Consider the following 19,435-nt stretch of genomic DNA (forward strand, 5'->3'; position numbering starts at 1 on the left):
ATGGGCATTCTGCATGCAAACTGTGCATTAGCTAATGAAGAGTTAGAAATTCTACTACATATGATACTACTGTATACATTTTATAGAGATGAAACAAGATTTATTTACCATTTGATTTCTTTTCTGAAAAGATAATTGAAATACAACCTTTCTATTTATGGCTATAATGTTATGTGACTGAATTACTTGCCGTTTTTATTTGAAGCTTAAAAGATTCATAAACAACTTGCCTGCTTATGCACTGTTAAATGGTACATGCTATTTTAATTTAGTTTCAATCTTGTTTTAAACGTATTAATCATGAAACATATATTCTTACTGGACTATTGGATTTCTGAGTTTACTTTCCCTTTGTTGTATGGAATGAATTGTTTGGTTTTAAAAAGTCTTTTTATTTAATATTATGACCTGGCAGCGGGGAGCAGTCATCTTTTACCCTCGGCTCTCTGCAAAATCATAAGGTGAAGGAGATTGGCATGTAGACTGCCCTCTTTCAAGGTTAGAGATTCTTTGCTCTTGCAGATAACAAGTTAAAGCAGTGGAAAGGGCAAAGGAGGACAATTTACTATGTTTCTCAAAGTGTATTCTCTTCTGAAAGGCATGAAGAGTGATAAAAGCACAACAGAAGACTTCTAAGCAGAAATGATGAAATGAAATAGAAGAACATTTCAGGCTGACCAGTTAGGATTATCAGGATATGATGAAACTGAAAGTAACCAAATTCAGCTAGAAGCACTTGAGAAATGTCCTGCTCAATATAGCCAAAAAAAGGAACAATTATAGAATATAATTCTAAACCACATTTAGAATATGGTTGGTTGTAATACTGGTACATTATGAAAAATTAGAGCTTTTAACTAAGCCTTTCCAATGTCTGTCTTCCATAAAATTCTTGAATAATTATATTCTTTTATACAGTATACGTCTTTTCCCTTTTCCCTTCATAGGAGCTATGAGGAGACAGTATATGGATATTTTCACCTTTTGGACAGTGGGTTTGGATTGCATGACCTGCTTTGATCAGACTGCTGCTTTAGAGCCATAAATGTTTATGGATCCTGTTTTCTTATATTAAGTGATCTTGTCTCTGTTATATAAGCTGAGATGTCCAAACATATAAATATTAGCAATTCAACAGCTGTAGATTGTAGGTGGTAAAAGACTCTAGTGCTATATGCATAATTAATCAATTTATTTTAATAGGTCCATTACCATAAACCACCATGGCTCAGAGAGATGCTGACAAATACCTATATGTGGATAGAAATGTCATCAACAATCCTCTTGCTCAAGCTGATTGGGCTGCCAAGAAACTGGTGTGGGTACCATCAGAGAAGAATGGATTTGAGCCTGCTAGCTTGAAGGAAGAAGTTGGAGATGAAGCTATTGTGGAGCTTGCTGAGAATGGGAAGAAAGTGAGAGTCAACAAAGATGATATCCAAAAGATGAACCCACCCAAATTCTCTAAAGTGGAAGACATGGCTGAACTGACCTGTTTGAATGAGGCCTCCGTGTTACATAATCTAAAAGAGCGATACTACTCAGGGCTTATCTATGTAAGTAATACTTTTGTCTGTTTAGTAAAAGGGTTAAATAAATATTTAAGTTGATTAATAACAACATAAATCAGATAATATTGATTATTCTCTGCTTTATGTTATTATTTCTGCATTCTCCTTAAATTAGTCTCTGACTCATTCTCAGAGGATTTTTATCCTCCTTAGACTTTCCAAACTTTCAATGTTTAGAGTAAAATAATCACAGATACAGAGATAGCGTAGAATCCACACATAATTAAATAATGCTTTGAGAGTTGGTGGGACAGCTGGTGATAGGTAGACTAGGAAATTTAAAACATGCCTGGAGAGAGATGTTGGAAACTCTGTGCTGAGAGATTATCTAATCTTTATCGTTATAATGGGTTGGCACACTTTTTTATGACTGATGTATTAGAAAATGTTTTGTGACAAGTATTTGGAAAATACTTCAGAAATTACAACATTTGATCCCAAAATGAACCCAGTCTTGTTATAGACATGTCTTGTTTTTCCTGTATTTAAAACCTTAGTGGTAGGGATTGCTTATATCAATGTAGGAAAAGACCCTTTTTACATAATTGGATTCAGCTGCACAGAAGGCTTTGAGGATTTACATCTTCTCTAATATCTACTTTGATCTAACCAACCTATTCAACACAGAACACAAAGAACTTCAGAACAACTCAGCTATTCTAGTTTTTTAAATTTCAGGCCTCCATATGTTGCTTCAGAACAGATCTTGAGTAGGTGACTTGGCATTTGCTCTCATAACTCAAATGTTAGTATGGTTCTCATGAGATCGCTGCCATGGAAACAAGAATATTTAATTGTTTATATGAGAATTGGCACAAATAAAATGCTAAAAATATATTTGTCCGTTCATGAGCCATCATCTCACAGATTAAAGTGAAGATTGAACTTCAATAATAGTTTGGTTTTTTCTTGAAAAGAACTTCCACTCTGTGGTATTACTCCCTAGATGGGAGAAAATGATAATAACCTGAAGAAGGTGGCCTGAAGCAATGGTGGTGGAAAATTAAGTACTGTGTGTTGAAGATAGCAATGCTGCTTCCAGCAAAAGAAACCTGTCTGATTACCAATTTAGTTTAGAGGTATCCTTGCTATTTTGACTGAGTGAGATTACAAGCATTTACATTATATGGCATTTTCTTGTGCTGGTGCTAACAACTGTGGAATCTTCTTTCTTTGAAAGTTATCTTAAAACCTTAAGTGAGGAAGCCCTGCTTCATAAATAGTATCTTTTTTCCCCAAATAGTTCTTCAGTGATCAGTTTTTTTTTAAACTGTTAAGTATTAAGACTTTTTATAGTAGATATAGATTTTTAAGTGCTATTTTATGTGATTTTAACTAACATTTTTATGTAGTAGGTAATTTAGTACATTACTCAGATACTACAGAATTAAAAAAAAAAAACCAGTATAGCAATTACTTGCAGAACAAACTGAATTATGCTGGTCATTTGGGTTTGCTTACCCTTACTTTGGAAAACAATTCCTCCCTACTTGGAGAGCATTAACCCCAGTCCAGGCAAACCAAAGTTTCTCTTAATACCTGCTAGAGGCTGGTTGCTGTTGTAATGTAAAGAGATCTTTACATATTTATCACAGATTCTTTACTTGCATGAAAATTTGGATCAGCTTGTCAGCTACTGTATGTAGTAAGGAAGATGGCCTTGATGGAGACGTGCAGGAGCCACTGCCTAGGCAAAGGGGGCTGAAGCATTTTTTTAAAGTCCAGAAGAAAGAGATAACATTTGAAAGCCGCTCAGGCAGACACCTCCCTAATTCATTCAGCTATAAGGAAGAGGAAGAGGTATAGCACAATTAGACTTACAAAATTCTGTTATTACAGCCAACCTCAATAAAAGTACTTTTAGCCTACCTGTGGTGTCGATTTCCTGGTCCAATCCATTTAGTGGGGCTGACATCTATTTAATGTTACTTATCAAAGAAAAAAAAACAGTGGTTCTTATTGGTCTCTGACATCAAGACAGAGGTATCAAACTGACAACTTCTGCATTTATATGTAAATTGATTTTATATGTGAATCAGTTACATCAGAATTTTAGATGCTAATTAGTTTAACAGAGCTTAATAGTTTAGGAATAGCCAAGGCTGCCATAGAAAGAAGTATGGATTTATCTAAAGCTCTGAGTTCAAAATCAAAATAGATATTATTGATGCATGTCTTCTAATCTTTCTGTGCAGCTTTCTATAGTATGAAAATAATATTTAGCCATATTCTTTACTGATGTTATTTTATTCTCAAGTTTCAATCTGTGATCTATGTAGCAAATCAAGATTTTATCCAGCTATAGAATGTGGATGAGTCCTTGTAGTGAAAACTGTCTCTTGCACAGTATACTGTCTTATCAGGCCTGCACTTGTAGAAGGGAAAGGGTCATATTGATAAATTAAAAATCCTTGTGGGCCACAAAGGAATACCTGACGTGCTGATCAGCTGTTTGGCGGCTAGTGGAGCCACAGCAGGGCTGGAGCTGGTGAGGCCTGGAGGTGTTGGAGGAGCTCGGCAGCATGTTTTGGGGGTAGCAGCAGTGAATTTATTGACTTTAAAAAACACCTGCAGGCCCCACAAGGCTATTTGGCAGGCTGAATGCTGTGCAGTCCTAATCTATACAAATATAGGAAAAAGAACATGTATTCTTTTTTGTGAAAGATATATTCTTTGCATGTAAAATAGACTATGCTGTCTTTTTACATTGATTTTAACATAAGTCATCTGGCTATAGTTAAGCTAGATAATGTTTAAATCAATAAAGTTTGCTCTGAGGCTTGCTGTTATATCTGCTTCTAGCACAATACAGTGACAGCCTTGATCTTGTAATCTTCTTGTAAAATATGTATTAAATATTTCACGTTCTCATCAGTGATATCCTAACAATTTTAATTTAAATCTGTTACCCAGTTCCCAATAAATACTAAGGTTATTTGAAATAAATGTGTGACCATGTGGAGCACATTGTAGAGACCATATATTCTGGGTAGCTATTCTGACCTGCATATGATACTGCATTCTACTTTTGGATTGGGGTGAAAGAAATGTACATAGTATCATAATAGATGGTACCCAATTATACATCTCAGCCACAGACCTACCTGGTGAAGCTGTCAGGGTCTTGCCTGAGTTTCTGGAGGCTGAGAAGGACTAGATGGGGAGGAACAGGTTCAAGTGCAACTCTGACAAGGCCAAGTGGTTGTTAGTATTTTGGATACTTCCCCCTGGGGGGCTAGGGATATTTCATGTTTAGTCCTGAATGGGTTGCATTTTGGGATTGGTGCACAATTTGGGGGTATTGGACTCATCTCCTGTTTGTGAAGTGGATGGCAGCTTTGACTAAGAAGGCCTTGCACAAATCTATCTTGTGTGCCAATTGTGCCCTTACCTTGACCGGGAGGCCCTTCAAACAGTCACTCAGGCTTTGGTCATTTTGAGCATGGACTGTTGCAATGCACTATGCACAGGATGACCTTTGAAACCACTCAAGCTGTAGCTGGTCCAGAATGTGGTGGTATAGGTAATATTGGCATTCCTTATCAGACTTACGTAACACTTTTGTTTCATGAGCTGCACTGGTTACCAGTAGACCTCTGGGTGCAATTCAAGATGCTGGCTATTACTTATAAAGCCCTTCATAATATAGGATTTGGTTATCTAAAGCAATGGTTCTCAACACGGGCCATATTTCGAGGGGGCACCCAAACTGAACTGCCAGGTTATGATCAATTTCTAATAATCCTCACATTTTCTGCGCTGATTTCAGCTGCATAAATACTTTGTCTTTATATCGGTGTTTCTCAATCTTGGCAACTTTGAAGTTATGGGGAGTTCAACTCCCAGAATTCCCCAGCCAGCCAGGCTGAGAAACACTGCTTTTTATATGATACGGTTACAGATTAATAAACAGTGCAGATGGTAATTTACCTTTTTTTTCTAGCTAACAGCAATTGTGAGGGGGAGTCACAGAGGTAAATAGGCTCAGAAGGGGGCCATGAGCAAAAAAAGGTTAAGAACCCCTGATCTAAAGGATCATCTGTCTTCTGTGACTTCTGCCCAGCCTCTACAATCAGGCAGAGTCGGCATGGTCCAGGCCCCATCTATCAAGCAGCACCACCTGATGGGACCTAGGAAGTGTGCGTTCTCTGTTGCAGCACCTGTTCTCTGGAACGCTGTCTCCACTGAGATAAGCATGGCCCCATGTTTAAAAAAACCTTGAAAAACTGGGTCTTTCTGCAAGACTTGGGTTAGAGTGGGTGCCAAGTCCTGTGTGCTTGATGGTTCTCCAAAGGTTTTTTCTTCCAGTGTTTGGGTTTCTTAAACTGTATTTTATGATTGTATTTATTGTAATACACCCAGAGTTGTAGAATTGTACAGCCTTATAAATTTCCAAATAATTAAATAATCTTCATGCAATACATTTTGTAGACCTACTCAGGCCTGTTCTGTGTTGTCATAAATCCCTACAAGAATTTGCCAATCTACTCAGAGGAGATTGTGGAAATGTACAAAGGCAAAAAAAGACACGAGATGCCCCCACATATCTACGCTATCACAGATACAGCCTACAGGAGTATGATGCAAGGTAAGTATACCTTTAAATAAAAGTATTTGTGGACATGAACCATTATTATGCTCAGCTAAGTAAGCTAACTAAATAATTTGCTCAAAGACAGGCTTATGAAATGTCGACAAATATGTGCAAATAGCACATTGTAGCTTCGGCTATAACTTATAGCTCTTTTATTTTAATCAAGCTTCTGGTCTCTGAAAAGCAGCATTCTTCTTTTGCTTTGAATTTAGCTTTAAACCATGGGGAGATTTCATGTAGTGGCCAGTGGTATGGGAAGAATCTGTGTTGAAATGCCAGCAACTCTGCAAGAACTCAGGGCATTCAGGATTAGCTTTTGTGCTCTAGATTCCGTTCAGAGCCTGACAAGCAGGAAATCTTTCATGGTTTTCAGCGTGCTTTTATTTTTTTATTTTTTAAAAGGCAAGCAAATGACTCTGACACATTGTCAGCATGAGATGCTCTTATTTCCCTCAGTTAATGGAGCAGAAAGATTGAATGTTAATTGGTCAGCAGCTTGGAGTAAAGCATTCTATTGGAGAATAAAGTTTTGCATGTTAAATGATTAAGCATTTGGTTTAGGGCTTCTTAATTGGCAGGCACCGCAGTAGAAGCTGAGACTGCTTGGTTGAAATCAATGTTATGGCCTTTTCTAGAGTCAGCATCTCTTTCCGTAACCGGGGTAATTCTGCAATGAAGAAACTTCCTGCCTCAGAGCCAGACTGTAACTGGCAGGGATGGGGCATAACACTTTGTGCAGCAAGGTTGCATTTTTCAGTTGGCTGTGTCTCAACTCTGACTTTGCTAAATTGCTTGTATTGCCACAACTTGCAGCCATAGCCTTTGTATAAGGGAACTTTTAAAATGATTTTTCATTTTATAACTCTCAAAATCCATGACTTTTGTGCATGTTCACTGGTATTTTTCTTTAGAGTACATAAAAAGAAATAATTCTTTGTGCTTGCTTTTAAAGTGAGTCAGTTTTTGGAAATCATTTATAGTTTTTTTTAATCTTTTAAATTGTGTATTTTTTAAAAATAATGTCAGTTCTATAGTTAGAATAAGTGAGTGCATTATGACAATACAGCTAGAACCTTAAAAGAAAGGAAAAATAAATATCACAACTGCTCTTTTGCTTTAGGTTTACTTAGAATAATGCATCTGTTTTGTGAAATTAGTATTTAAAATAAAGGATCCCTAGATCCTGCATGCCAAAAGTACCACACTGATGGTGCTTTAGCTGTTACTCTGTGTATCTTGGTCATCTAAAACAGGGTTTTTAAAACTGTTCTGTGGAATCTTAGCGTTCTGTGAGAACTTGATGGGGTTCCGTGAGAGACTTAAGAGCAAACAGAAAAAAGAAAAGTTCACTCAAATGCAGCCAATTTTCTATCACTAGAACATTGCCTCTTAATCAGGGATTCTAAGATCTTTTTTTAACTAACAGGTTCTGTAGCCTGATTTAAAAAAAACAAAAAAACCCTGATCTGAACTCATGTCTGCTAACTGTATTTGCACTGACAATGACTGTCCTATTTCCCACCCTAAAACCAGTATGTGTGGGTGGATTTATTTGACTCCAGTTCTTTCTAGGATTTTGCAAAGGAAGATAGGAAAAATAGATAAATTCAAGAGGTGCCTGATATTTATTATTGCTGCTTTGGGAACTTAAAATGGGATTCTGTTCATCTAAATCTTTGCTTTACATCTAGAATAGAGGGTTTTTTAAAAAACAAAACAAAACAAAAAACCTTGAAGTGTCTCAGCACATTGGATCACATTGTGTGTGCTCAGACAGTGAGACATACAACAAGAAAAAATAGTTACAGTTTTAAATCTATTTTGCCTTGGTGCTGATCCAGACTAAACTATAGATGCCTTTTGAACAGGCATGAAATGCATTTTAGTTGTCATAGGTTTTCATGATTAACAGCTGTGTTCTTTGTCTAATGAAACCCACAAAATATAACAGAGCTGTGACACATTGAAAGAGGAATGATAGTGGCTTTTAAATAATTTCTTTCATGTGAAATTTTTCTTTAGTACAATGTTAATGGGAAAAGGAACAAGTTCCTCTGTTAAAATTATTTAGTTTCGTCTTTTTTAAAATTATCTGTTCAGAGTTAGCATAGTATGTTTCAGCTTAATGACATCCAGAGATATTGGGATTATACTCTCTAAAATTTCCCCCTGGCTGGCATAACAAGAGATCTGAAAAGTTTCATGTGTTAGTAGTGAAATCTCCTGACAAGAACAAACACAGACCAACTTGTCTATTACTCAGTGCATGCACTGAGTTATATGGAACTTTGCTTACAGCTTAATACTACATTTTGAAATGGTGTGCATTAGTTGGATAAACCTTTTGCAAGCCCCACTATAAGCTATACTAAACTTGCTTGTTAGCCATAGCAATATTCTCAAGTATAGACAAATCAGTTAAAATAGTCCTTGAAACATTCTCCTGTGCCTCAGCTTATTTTACCAGCCCCATCAAAATCACCCTGTATTAAGAAATATCAAATATGAAGTAACAATTGCTTTATTATTTCCTTCCCCTTTTCCAAAATTGTTAAAAAGGGAAATATTCCAGAGACTTCTTAGTTTCCCCCATTTTGATTCTGGGATGCCAACCCTTTTAGTGCCTGCGGATCTCAGGGTTTTGATTTCACGTGATAAACACTGACAGTTTTATAGATCTTTGTGTCTATCTGTGTATGTGTACAGGAGGTTTCAGTAGTGAGAATATCAGTGCTGGTGAATCAGCTATAAGCAGAGAATCAAACCTTTTGCCCTTTTTTGTTGTTCCACTTCCTCTTGGCTGAAGGGATGATGTCACCATTCTATGAATGCTATATTCTCCTTTTATGGAGCTAAACAGACTCAACTCAGAGTTGCTCATGCAGAGGAAGTGGGTGATAAGGATGTTTGTTAATTGACTTGTGAAGCACCTAGCTGCATATTGCTTTCACTCCCCACCTCCATACTTTCCTTAAAGTTTAAATAAGCTCTTTTGGGCTTAACTGCAAATGCTTATAATGTAAGAATGACTCAGTTACATATATTTAAAAGGACAGCAATTAAACTGTTGGATTTTTTTGATGCATGACTTTTACAGTACTTATATATTCAGCTATTGGGACTCCACAAATAAAACTAATTAAGCTTGCATGATGAAGTAATGTGCATAGTTTTTCCTTAATAATCTATTTAATAGGACGGACTTTGGTAGATGAGTCTGCAAGTCTCTGTATAGCCTAGAATAAGATGAACTGTATCTGTTGAAAACCTGTATTACTCCTTGAATTTCTGTATGCCAGAAAGTAGTCGTGTTGCTACATAGCGGGAAGGTAATTAATAGACTTACAGATTTGATTATTAATGTTCTGAAATATGAAATCTGTTACAGTCAGAGTAATGGGTCCTTTATTTGAAAAACAGTCACAAGATGTCATTCCTTTCTTTTACTAGTACTGGTAAGAATAGTTTACAAAATGTAACTGAAAAGAATCTTAACAACAGCTGTTGTTAGATTCCTTTCAGCTACATTTTGTAAACTATTCTTACTGTGATGATTTGGATATACATTTTTCTCCCCCTTCCCCACCAAAAAAACCTCATAATCCAAACTCAAGGTGTTGCAGTGTCCTGGTCTTGAGTTATTCCAAATGTAGAGAAGGAGGAGAAGCCTGTTGTGTTATCATTAACTGTTTAATTGGGTGCCTCTGATGCTGGCATCCTGTGGACAGAATAGACCCTAGATTAGAAAGGAATGTATATTCTGGAATGTTTCGTAACTGGCTAAGATCATTATATGCCAGCTGTGTGTGCCTGCACTTCTATTGTGAGGGTGGGGGGAGGAAAAAGCATCTCTTAATACTGAACAACAGGAAATAAGAGAGCATGCCACACTTCTCAATTGTCAGTATGCAAAAGAATCCCAGCTATCCTAATTATAAGTGCTCTACAAGGGCTGAGTAAATTCTTTTTCCTGGATTCCAAAAAGGATGTTTCCTTTTATGGTAGTGTCTGCATTCAGCCATGTGATCTGCCCATACACGCAGGTACATTCCTTAGAGTTTTTGGAACAGGCAACTAAGAAACCTGCAGAAGATAAGAGGGGAGGGTATGGGGTGAAGAATGAATTGCTGAAAGATATTGCCCATACTTGGAAATTACGTGGATTTCTTTGACTGGTCTCTCAGTTGCCTGTGGTATGAAAAAATGAACATGGTAATTCCCCCCAACTCAATAGCTAATTAGTCAGCTCGTGAGTCATTGTTTCTTCTTTGTGCTGGAATAAAAGGCAGTTTTGTCCATGTAGGACACCACTTCCTATGGATAGAACAATTGTATGTAGGGGGGCTGTTACAATCCATTTTCAGTAGACATTGCTGAAGATATTACTGTACAATGGAACTGTAAATGTAAAATTGCTCTGCAGTTTCATTTTACCTATACTATAGAAGCAGGATTTAACTTACGTTGAAGAAAAGTATTTAAATATCTGCAGCTTGAAAAAATAATTCAGAACATTTTCCTGGTAATTTTCCTGGAACTGCTTGTGTAATATAGATTCACCTAGGTTTCTGTGCTACTAAATACATCTCCTGGGGCTAATACAGATGAATCATTAGTTGATCATTTGATCCTCCATTTAAATGCCCAGTCATAGAGAATCCTTCTGTATGATCTATATAGATCATATAGACCCTCTGATTTATAACCAGTTTCAACTTTTAACAGCCTTGAGAAATCTTAGGTCTGATACTTATTTGGCAAGATGAGTATATATTATAATGTTAATTTGTGCATGCAAATATGTGAGTTGCTGAATTAGAAATTATGAAACTCTTCTTTCATCTTTTAGCAATGATACAATATTTTGCTGGGTTTTAACATCTGGCTAAACATATAAACTAAGCAGGAATGAGCCTGGTTAATATTTTGATGGGAGACCACCAGGATGAATAAAAAAGTAGAACTATAGGCTAAACTGGGTAGTCAAAGAACTTCTTGAAGAAAGCAATGGCAAATCACAACCTGTGGTCATCCAGAGTTGAGTTCAACTTACGTTGTGCTTAGTCCAACTAGGTAACAGCATCTGGTTGACCTTGGCTGATCTCAGAAAAGCTAAGCAAGGTCAGGGCTGATTAATACTTGAATGAGAGTTTATCAGGAAACAATATGGCTGCGTGCTAAAGTTGGAGGTAAACACACACGCACGTACATACAAAGAAGGCAGTTCTATATTGCTGTGAAGTAAAACTGCATGGATGTCAGGAGTCAAGCTTAACTTGAAGTCTTTTTACTTTGCTGTAAAATGTTCAAGATTATCTAAGAGCTCTGGATTGAATCTTGGTTTTATGGTTGGTATTGCATGATGCAATATGAAGTTTAGTGGTGAGAAAAAGGCAAAAAAAAAAAAGTGACACTGTTTGTGCCCACTTTCCTAATACCAGGACTTTTATAGAGAATGAAGTACTAAAGGTGGCAGAAAAAATAGTATGGATTTTACATGATTATTACACAAATAATATGGTTCTATAGTGCACTCAATCTTTAACACATCTCCTTTCTGTTTCATCTGCTAAATTCCACCAGGAGAAAACATAAATAAGGTGTAGACTTTGTGAGAGGATACATAAGTACGTTGTCAAGATGTGTGCGTGTGAGAGAACTTGTATTTCAAATTAGAAACATTAAAAGGGGAGATTTTGTTTCAAACATCTCTCTTTTTTTCATTTCAGATCGAGAGGACCAGTCCATTCTCTGCACGTAAGTATTTAAGTAATTGGTTGCTTAAAAAGAAGAAAAACAATTAAAGGGTAGTTGACCGGCAGGAGCATTCCCTAAAAAAACTTAACATCTTTGCATTTAGCTAGTATTTCAAAAGGTATGTATGCATGGAGTCATGTATTTGTTTACGTTCTATGAAAATAAAGACAGATAAAGTTTAGGAGAGGGTGTTTCAGGCCTTTCAGTAGTAAAAGCTTTAATTCCTTTAAAAATGGTTGGGGAACTTGTGGAAGCTAGCAATGCAACCAAAGCTTTGTTGGCTATGTTCATCTTAGCAAAATATTTGAGTAGCTTTCTACAAAAGCCTTGGCTGGAAGTTATTATCCATCACATTAGATACTAGGTTGGGAAAAACTAGCGTCCTATTTTTTTTTTTTTAAACAGAGCTGTTGGGAGAGAGTAAGCTTTCATATATGCAATATGTCTTGACTAGTTTCTCTGTCTGTCTCTCTCAGAGGTGAATCAGGAGCTGGTAAGACAGAAAACACCAAAAAGGTCATTCAGTATCTGGCTCATGTTGCTTCGTCACATAAAAGCAAAAAAGATCAAGTAAGTTCTGTTAATCCACTTAAGATATTGCTCTCCTACTTGAACTAAAAACATAATTTGACTTCTTTATCTGAAATACTTTTACATAACCTGATCCTTTATTACCAGTGTGAATGTTCACTAATTCTGTGTGATATTCTTTATTTGCACTGGCAATAAATGTAGATTTCTCTGTAAATTATTCCAAACCTGAAGGGATTGGACAGGTTAGTTTCCTACAGATTGAGCAATAGAACCTTTGTCTTTATTTTGCTATCAATCTAAAATAAGTGAACTACTTCATGTAGAATTCACCAGCTACAATTGTGGGTTTTTTATTTGTCTTGCAGTGAAGATATTTCATGGCTAGACTCTTTACTGTTATCAATAATCATACAAACTCTCTGACAATGTGTATCTTTTGTGCCAATAAGAGTCTGTGAAATATTGTCTCACTTACTGTTTCCCCTTCTCTTGGCGGATTATGTCAGAAATCATCAGTTGGTACTTCATAGGTGAGCTGCACGTTTAACTGCACGATCTGCACCAGGAATGTGTGTGTGTTGCTCCATTGTGTGATTTTTAGCAGCTTTTCACTCCCACCTGTGTCACTTTTTGCTGCTAGAACTATTTGTAAACCATTCACAATTCACATTGGCTTTTTTTAGGTGATCGGAATGAAAGGCTCTAGGTTTTTTTGAAAATAAATACACTATTACTTATTATCTAAACTTAGTACTCACATTTGGTCTGCCTTATACAATTGCTTGTGTGCACTAAGTAAGGCATTCTAAGCAGCAGTACAGATGTCCTTTTAGGTACAGAGTGTTTGGTATCTGGTGATTTGGCCAACAGTGTGGACTGATTTTCTCCAGGCCTTCCAGTCCCACTCAGAATACTAGCTGTGGGTGCAAGATGCTGAGAAATATCAAAAAGAAACTGTCCCTGCACAGACCGGTTGTTCCAACTCAAAGCCTCTTTTCCAGAAGTAATCACATGGGGAGATATTTAGTTATCTTGCAAACATTATAATGAAACCCATTATAATATACAGTATTTTCTAGTGCAATTAATATTTTCCACTATATGAAATCTTGACTTTGATATTAAATACACTGGCATGATGCGTGGCTATAGGTTAGTTCTATGAGTATCTCTGCATGGTGTGTGTGTGCATATGCACATTCTAATGAGTGGCTTTTGGAAGAAAAAAATGCAGCTTTCCCGTGACAGCTTTTTCTGTCCATTGCCAGCAGATATACTTAAATATTCTGTGTTCCTAAGTTTCAGAGATCACAATTTATAGTAAAGCTTGTTAACTAAGATATCTGGCCTAGTGGAGGAGAAAAATCAGTAGTATCTTCAACAGATTGTGCTATTGATTGGTGTGATAATTAATCTGAAAATTGCGTCATGGCAACTGAGCCCTTTCTGAATGTCTTTCAACTAGTTTGAGTCATAAGTAGGGGCTGGTGAAGCTTCTTAAAGCTTTTTCCAGGCCAGAGGTCAACCATTCGAAGACTCCCAAGAGTGTTACTGTTCCTGGATTGTTTCCTAGAGGAAATATTTGGAACTGATTTGTGGAAAAATTAAGATATTTCTGCATGTAAGATCTTCTGAAATTATAGAAGGCAAAGATGTCTGTGTATCCCCAGAGTATGGCCTAATGGAATAGAAGCTGGGACTACAGTAGTGTTCCCAAGTTTAGATTTTATTGGCGTTAAGATAATATTTTGTTGTGCAAAACTAGAATCTGAGTATAATTCAGGTTGCAATTAAAAGAAAAATTGATAAAAACATACTTTGCACTTCCTGAATTAATATATCAAGTAGAATACAACTATCCTATGTATTTCACATTTCTCAGAAAACTTTAGGAAAATATATTCATGAAAAATGCAAATAAATATTGCATATTAAATGTGTGTATTAAATAAAGCTGAATAAATGCATGTTACAAAATGTGCTAAAAAGTATTGATATCTTTGTATAGTTTAAAATGCTATGCTGATATAGAAACTAGAGAGAACAAGTCTAAGACATGAATAACAATGGAAAATTGAAACTGACTACCAAGATCATGTCTGAATATTATATCACTCCTGTGATAGTCCATGAGAAGAAATCTGGAAAGGCGTTGGGCTCTCCTCCCCTCACTAAGAGCACAAATCAGTCCCATAGTAGTTTGGGATAGCTCTCACTCTGTGGTACTAGGTTTTCATGAAAGAACTTTAACTCTGCTCCCAATTTCTCCCTTGGCGAATAAGAAAATCTCTGAATAGGCCCCTATTCCAGACCTCTAGAGATATTTCTTAAAATAGTGCTTGTACGCCATCATTCCCTCTATTCGCTATCAATAAACTTGGGTAATGAGTCCTGACAGAAGTGGAACCAAAGCAGAGTAACTCAGAGGTGAATGGTAGATACAGTACAAAAATAAGTCTCAAAACCTGGAGGACAATGTGCACTTCTTCCCCGCCCCCCGCCCCAACAGCTCAAGAAGACTGAGCATGTTTAGTATGGCTGTGCAACACTTTGGATTTGAAAGCAAAAAAGTACTTGGGAGTACATAGATGTGCACATGTAACATGTAATGTGCACATGCACATGTAACATGTGTCTGCAATTCCTTAAACCAGAATGCTGGCTGGAGAATTCTGGGAGCTGAAGACCACACATCTTCAAGTTGCCAAGGTTGAGAAACACTGCCTTAAACCAAACATTCATTTTCCTGGAATTGCATTGCAGCTGTGCAACAGAGCTGTGCGGCCTCAAGAAAAGACACTTTAAGAATGTGCAGGCAGATGCTACAGGATGCTCCAAAACATCTTTTTTGTCTTACTGCACAGCCCTAATGTTTAATATATGTAGGATGTTGACTGTCATTTGGAAAATAAAAATAAAAAAAAACTGAGCTAGAGAATGGTGAGGGGAAGAGAACGGCTTGCAGGAAGCAGGCTTGGCTGATGCTTCAGACAGAAACACTCCTATTAAGAGACGAGAAGATGCTGCAGCCGAAGCTCATTTTTTCTTTTACCTTTAGAAACCCTGAGCTCTCTTGAAGTGGCACTGAATAAAAAGACAGTTTCTTCAAATTCTCTTTTGCTGATTACTCGAGGAAGTAATAATGCCTTAAAAAGATGCTTCTTTCCCATTTTCTTCTATGCTGTGACTTGCCCTGAATAATTCACATCGCTTGCCAATTATTTTCTTAAAGTGGAAAAAGTATCATAAAATAGTAGCTACATGAAATATTCAAGGCACCCAATGAACCCTATAGTTTCACTTAGCCAAACACTGCATTTCTGTAACGGATCTGCTCTTTGCTGTAAACATAGATTTTCTTCAGATGTTAACCCTGTATGGAAGTTGTAATGTTTCATTTTGTGATATCACTCATCACCATAGCAACAGATTGCAATCAGAAGCAAGAATTAGGATTCAGTTGCTGGATCAAAGAAGAAAATGGGGATGGGGGAATGACAGCCTTTGTGTGTGTGAGTGAGAAAGAGAAAACAGAGGAAATTCAACATGCTGACAAAATAAACATTTTGGAGTCCATCTGAGACTTTATGACTTTGCTTCCTTCAGTGCAGTTGATACGGTGGTCTTTGATGGATAGCAGCTGTCCCTGAATCGTATCTATTCTCATGGCTCAGTAATCTCCTGCATTCACTGTTGTTGCTACTGCCTTCCCCCAATAAAGTTTATTGCTCTGCCACCTGAACTGCTTGGGTAGAGTAATTTTTCTGTAATATTCTAATAAGTATTAGTGCAATAAGAACTTCAGTACTAAGTTCTTGTTGGACTTAGAGAATGTTAGAGCAATATCAATCATTGCCTCTGCTGTTTGAAAGAAGGGAAGGTTGTGAAGAAGTAGAAGCTTAAATAGATACTGTAGCATTTGCACATTCAATAATCTCCAACCGTCTACTATTTCAATTACTTGTGTATTTATTCACTTTGTCACTTGTGTACCACCAGAATTGCACATCTGTAGGTGGTTCACAAATATCAGTCATAAAACAATACTATAAAACCACATTACAATATTCATTTTAAAAAATCTTAAGTGGAATTTAGGATTCAATCAAAATGAAATACTTTGAATTGTATAAAAAGGGGTTCCTCAATTTCTATGGATTTCTGGGATAGATAAAAAAGGAAGAAGAAAAGGATTGCATCCTTAAAAAGAAAATGACTGTTTTGTAAAATAAATCATTCCCTATGCCTTGCTCAAATGGCCTTATCTTTGAGATCACCCACCACTGAATATGGCTCTTTGTCCCTTAGAGCTACCATATCTGGGCTGCAAAAATCCAGACGCTAATAAGATGGCAAAGAATTAAAGTTATTCATATCTCATTGCTGCTGTTTAGTGGTGAACAGGATTTCCGCAGCCTGGATATGGTATCCCTATTTTAGCACACAAGAGAGAATTCCCTGGATATTCCGGTTAGCAATACTGAAGCTTTGGTTCTCCTGTTTTTTGACATAGTGAGACAGCAGTTTTGTTTTTATATTTTTGTTCTGACAAAATTGCTTTGGGGTTTTTCAGCGACCTGATACTGAATTGTGGTTAAGTTCATGAAAGTGATCCTTGGTTCAGAACTTGGATGTCAGCTTTATATGTGGCCTTTGGATAAACCATGGCCTCCTAAAACCACAGCAGACGTATAGGCCTAATACAGATCTAATTTAAAACATGATTCTAAAACATGAGTCTTCAGTTTGTTGGGCTAGTGGATAAAGTGGGAATTTTTAGAGTAGGTGGTACTACAAAATGGCTGTCATATGCCTGTCAACAAAATGGGTGTTGCCATAGGAAAGACAAAATGCTCATTTTACAAGAAAGCAAACTGAGGAAGCTAAAAGATAACTTATCCAGAAAACATGTGGATTAGAGGTAGCTCACTTGTTTCAACCAATGCTTCTCTTGTGCGGGATCCCTTGGAATATTTTCTTACTTGACATAGTGATATGCAAGACCACTCATCCCAGTCACTAATTTATTTTCTTTTTCTCAATATACAGTCTTTCCTTGCTGTGCCTCTACAATCTTTCAAGTTGTCTGATAGCAGCTTTTACACATTTTTTGTTTGTTTAAAAAAGTGGTTGGAGAATAACAGAGTTCTGCTCACCAGGCACTCTAGCCTATGTGAGACCTTAGAGGCACACAAAGGAAAGGGGAAAGGAAAGGAAAGGAATTTGGTCAATTCGAAGGCTAATGTCCAAGGTACAAACAAAGCAACACCTCACCAAGTCTTTAAACCTTACAGTTAACAACCAACCTCCATGCCCAAAAAATAAGGGTTCAGTAATATTATTAGTTAGTCTTACTTTGTTGTGTCTTAATTATTAATTAATCTTGGTAAATATTATTGGTAATTATTAAGTATTAATCTTGGTAATGGAAGAATGACAAGTCTTAAAGTGTTTATATCTTCTTAAGGTCAATATAGGTTGAAGCCAGGAGATGCTGACATCCTTGGCCAGTAGCTTCTGGAGAGTAGCCAGTTGAGAGTTTTATATTTGGTTTCCTTATTCTAGGGGGAGCTTGAGAGGCAGCTGCTTCAGGCCAACCCTATATTAGAGGCTTTTGGAAATGCCAAAACTGTTAAAAATGACAACTCTTCAAGATTTGTAAGTATTTTTTGCTTCATGTTGAATGATGCCTGCCGTTTCAGAAAAGGAGAGAAACTTGAATGAGGTTTTAGTTGCTTTGTATGGAATTCTAAATGCAAATAGTTTCACTTTATTGATTTTTTGCACACGTTATGTTAGTGTAATGCGTTATCCACAAAGAATCCTGATAATGTGCTGTGTGCATGGTCTTGATTGCCTCAAATGTACAATATACTGTGAAGGAAATGCCTTTTAAAATGGGTTGAGGATTAAACTTTCTTTTAAAACAAGATAAGCTTCACCATTAGAAACACGTTGGAGGTAGAAATATATGCACTGGGGTGATGTTGTTGTATCAAGTAGCACCTAGAAAGTAAGAGTAGAAAATAAGGTAATTACATTCCTTCCTACTGTCACAAGGAGTATCTTAGGCTGCTAATGACAGCTGATCAAAATGGTATAAAACAGATAAAATCTTTGTCTCTGCTATTCTGTAACAAACTGTAGGAACTTACTGCCAATAAGGGATACTCTACTATCAGGTTCCTTTTATCTACTGGGGCTGTCCTGTGGAATGAGCTCTTCCTTTGTGGGAATTTAGAAAAATGAGTATGAATCAAGATATGGATCTTGCATTGTTTCAGTAGCAGTTGCTTAACTCTTATGCATTTTTTTCCTTAAGGGAAAGTTCATTAGAATCAACTTTGATGTAAATGGATACATTGTTGGAGCCAACATTGAGACTTGTATCTTTTCCACCAATAAGACTGATCCAAACAACTCATAAAAAGCTGTATAATGGCTTAGAAAAAATTGTGGCTGGATAGCATTTTGAGATTTTACTTGGAAGAGGCGAATTGCCGTAATGAGCGGGCAATTCTGCTTTGTGGAAAACCTTAATCATCCTGAGACAGAAGGATTGGAAAATTTCTAATTGCAGCCCTGTACCTACTGTAAATGAAAGCATTTTTCTTTGAGGCTGAATTCTTGTTCTTTTTTCCCAGTTCAGCACTATTGCCCATTTGTGAAAATTATATTTAACTCAAGAGCATTGTGGGTAAGTTTACAGAGAATCATGCCAGGAGAAAATCCCAAAATATGACAGAGCTATATCTGATACTTCTTTTAAATTAAAGCTTTTGGGTTATATCTTTTTTTTTAAAAAAAAAAAACCCTGCCAAAGCTATACTAAAATTTAAAAATCTTTGGAGTATCTTTTAAATAATAATATGGTAATTGAAAGTGAAGATAATTTGCAAGAAACTCCAATGTTTGTGCTGAATTGCTGTGATAGCCATCAGGCTGGGCCATCTGGCTCAGGGTCTTTGGCTAACAGCCT

General features: G+C 36.6%; 1 protein-coding gene across 3 annotated transcripts in view; it reads left to right on the forward strand.

The window, feature by feature from the left end:
• Positions 1 to 19,435, forward strand: part of MYH9 (myosin heavy chain 9) — a 69,977-nt gene that overhangs the window by 17,728 nt on the left and 32,814 nt on the right. For all 3 annotated transcript variants that reach the window (XM_015888529.3, XM_007430725.4, XM_015888528.3), the window contains exons 2-7: positions 1,204 to 1,556; positions 6,003 to 6,159; positions 11,895 to 11,922; positions 12,399 to 12,492; positions 18,022 to 18,114; positions 18,779 to 18,842. In XM_015888529.3, coding sequence (XP_015744015.1) covers positions 1,224 to 1,556; positions 6,003 to 6,159; positions 11,895 to 11,922; positions 12,399 to 12,492; positions 18,022 to 18,114; positions 18,779 to 18,842 — 769 coding nt within the window. In that variant the 5' untranslated portion in view covers positions 1,204 to 1,223. The remainder of the gene's footprint in view (positions 1 to 1,203; positions 1,557 to 6,002; positions 6,160 to 11,894; positions 11,923 to 12,398; positions 12,493 to 18,021; positions 18,115 to 18,778; positions 18,843 to 19,435) is intronic.

The sequence above is a fragment of the Python bivittatus genome, unplaced genomic scaffold, assembly GCF_059951505.1.
Source record: "Python bivittatus isolate LINGU-HERP-01145 unplaced genomic scaffold, Pbiv_v1 ctg000330_np1212, whole genome shotgun sequence".
Classification (NCBI taxonomy): Eukaryota; Metazoa; Chordata; class Lepidosauria; order Squamata; family Pythonidae; genus Python; species Python bivittatus.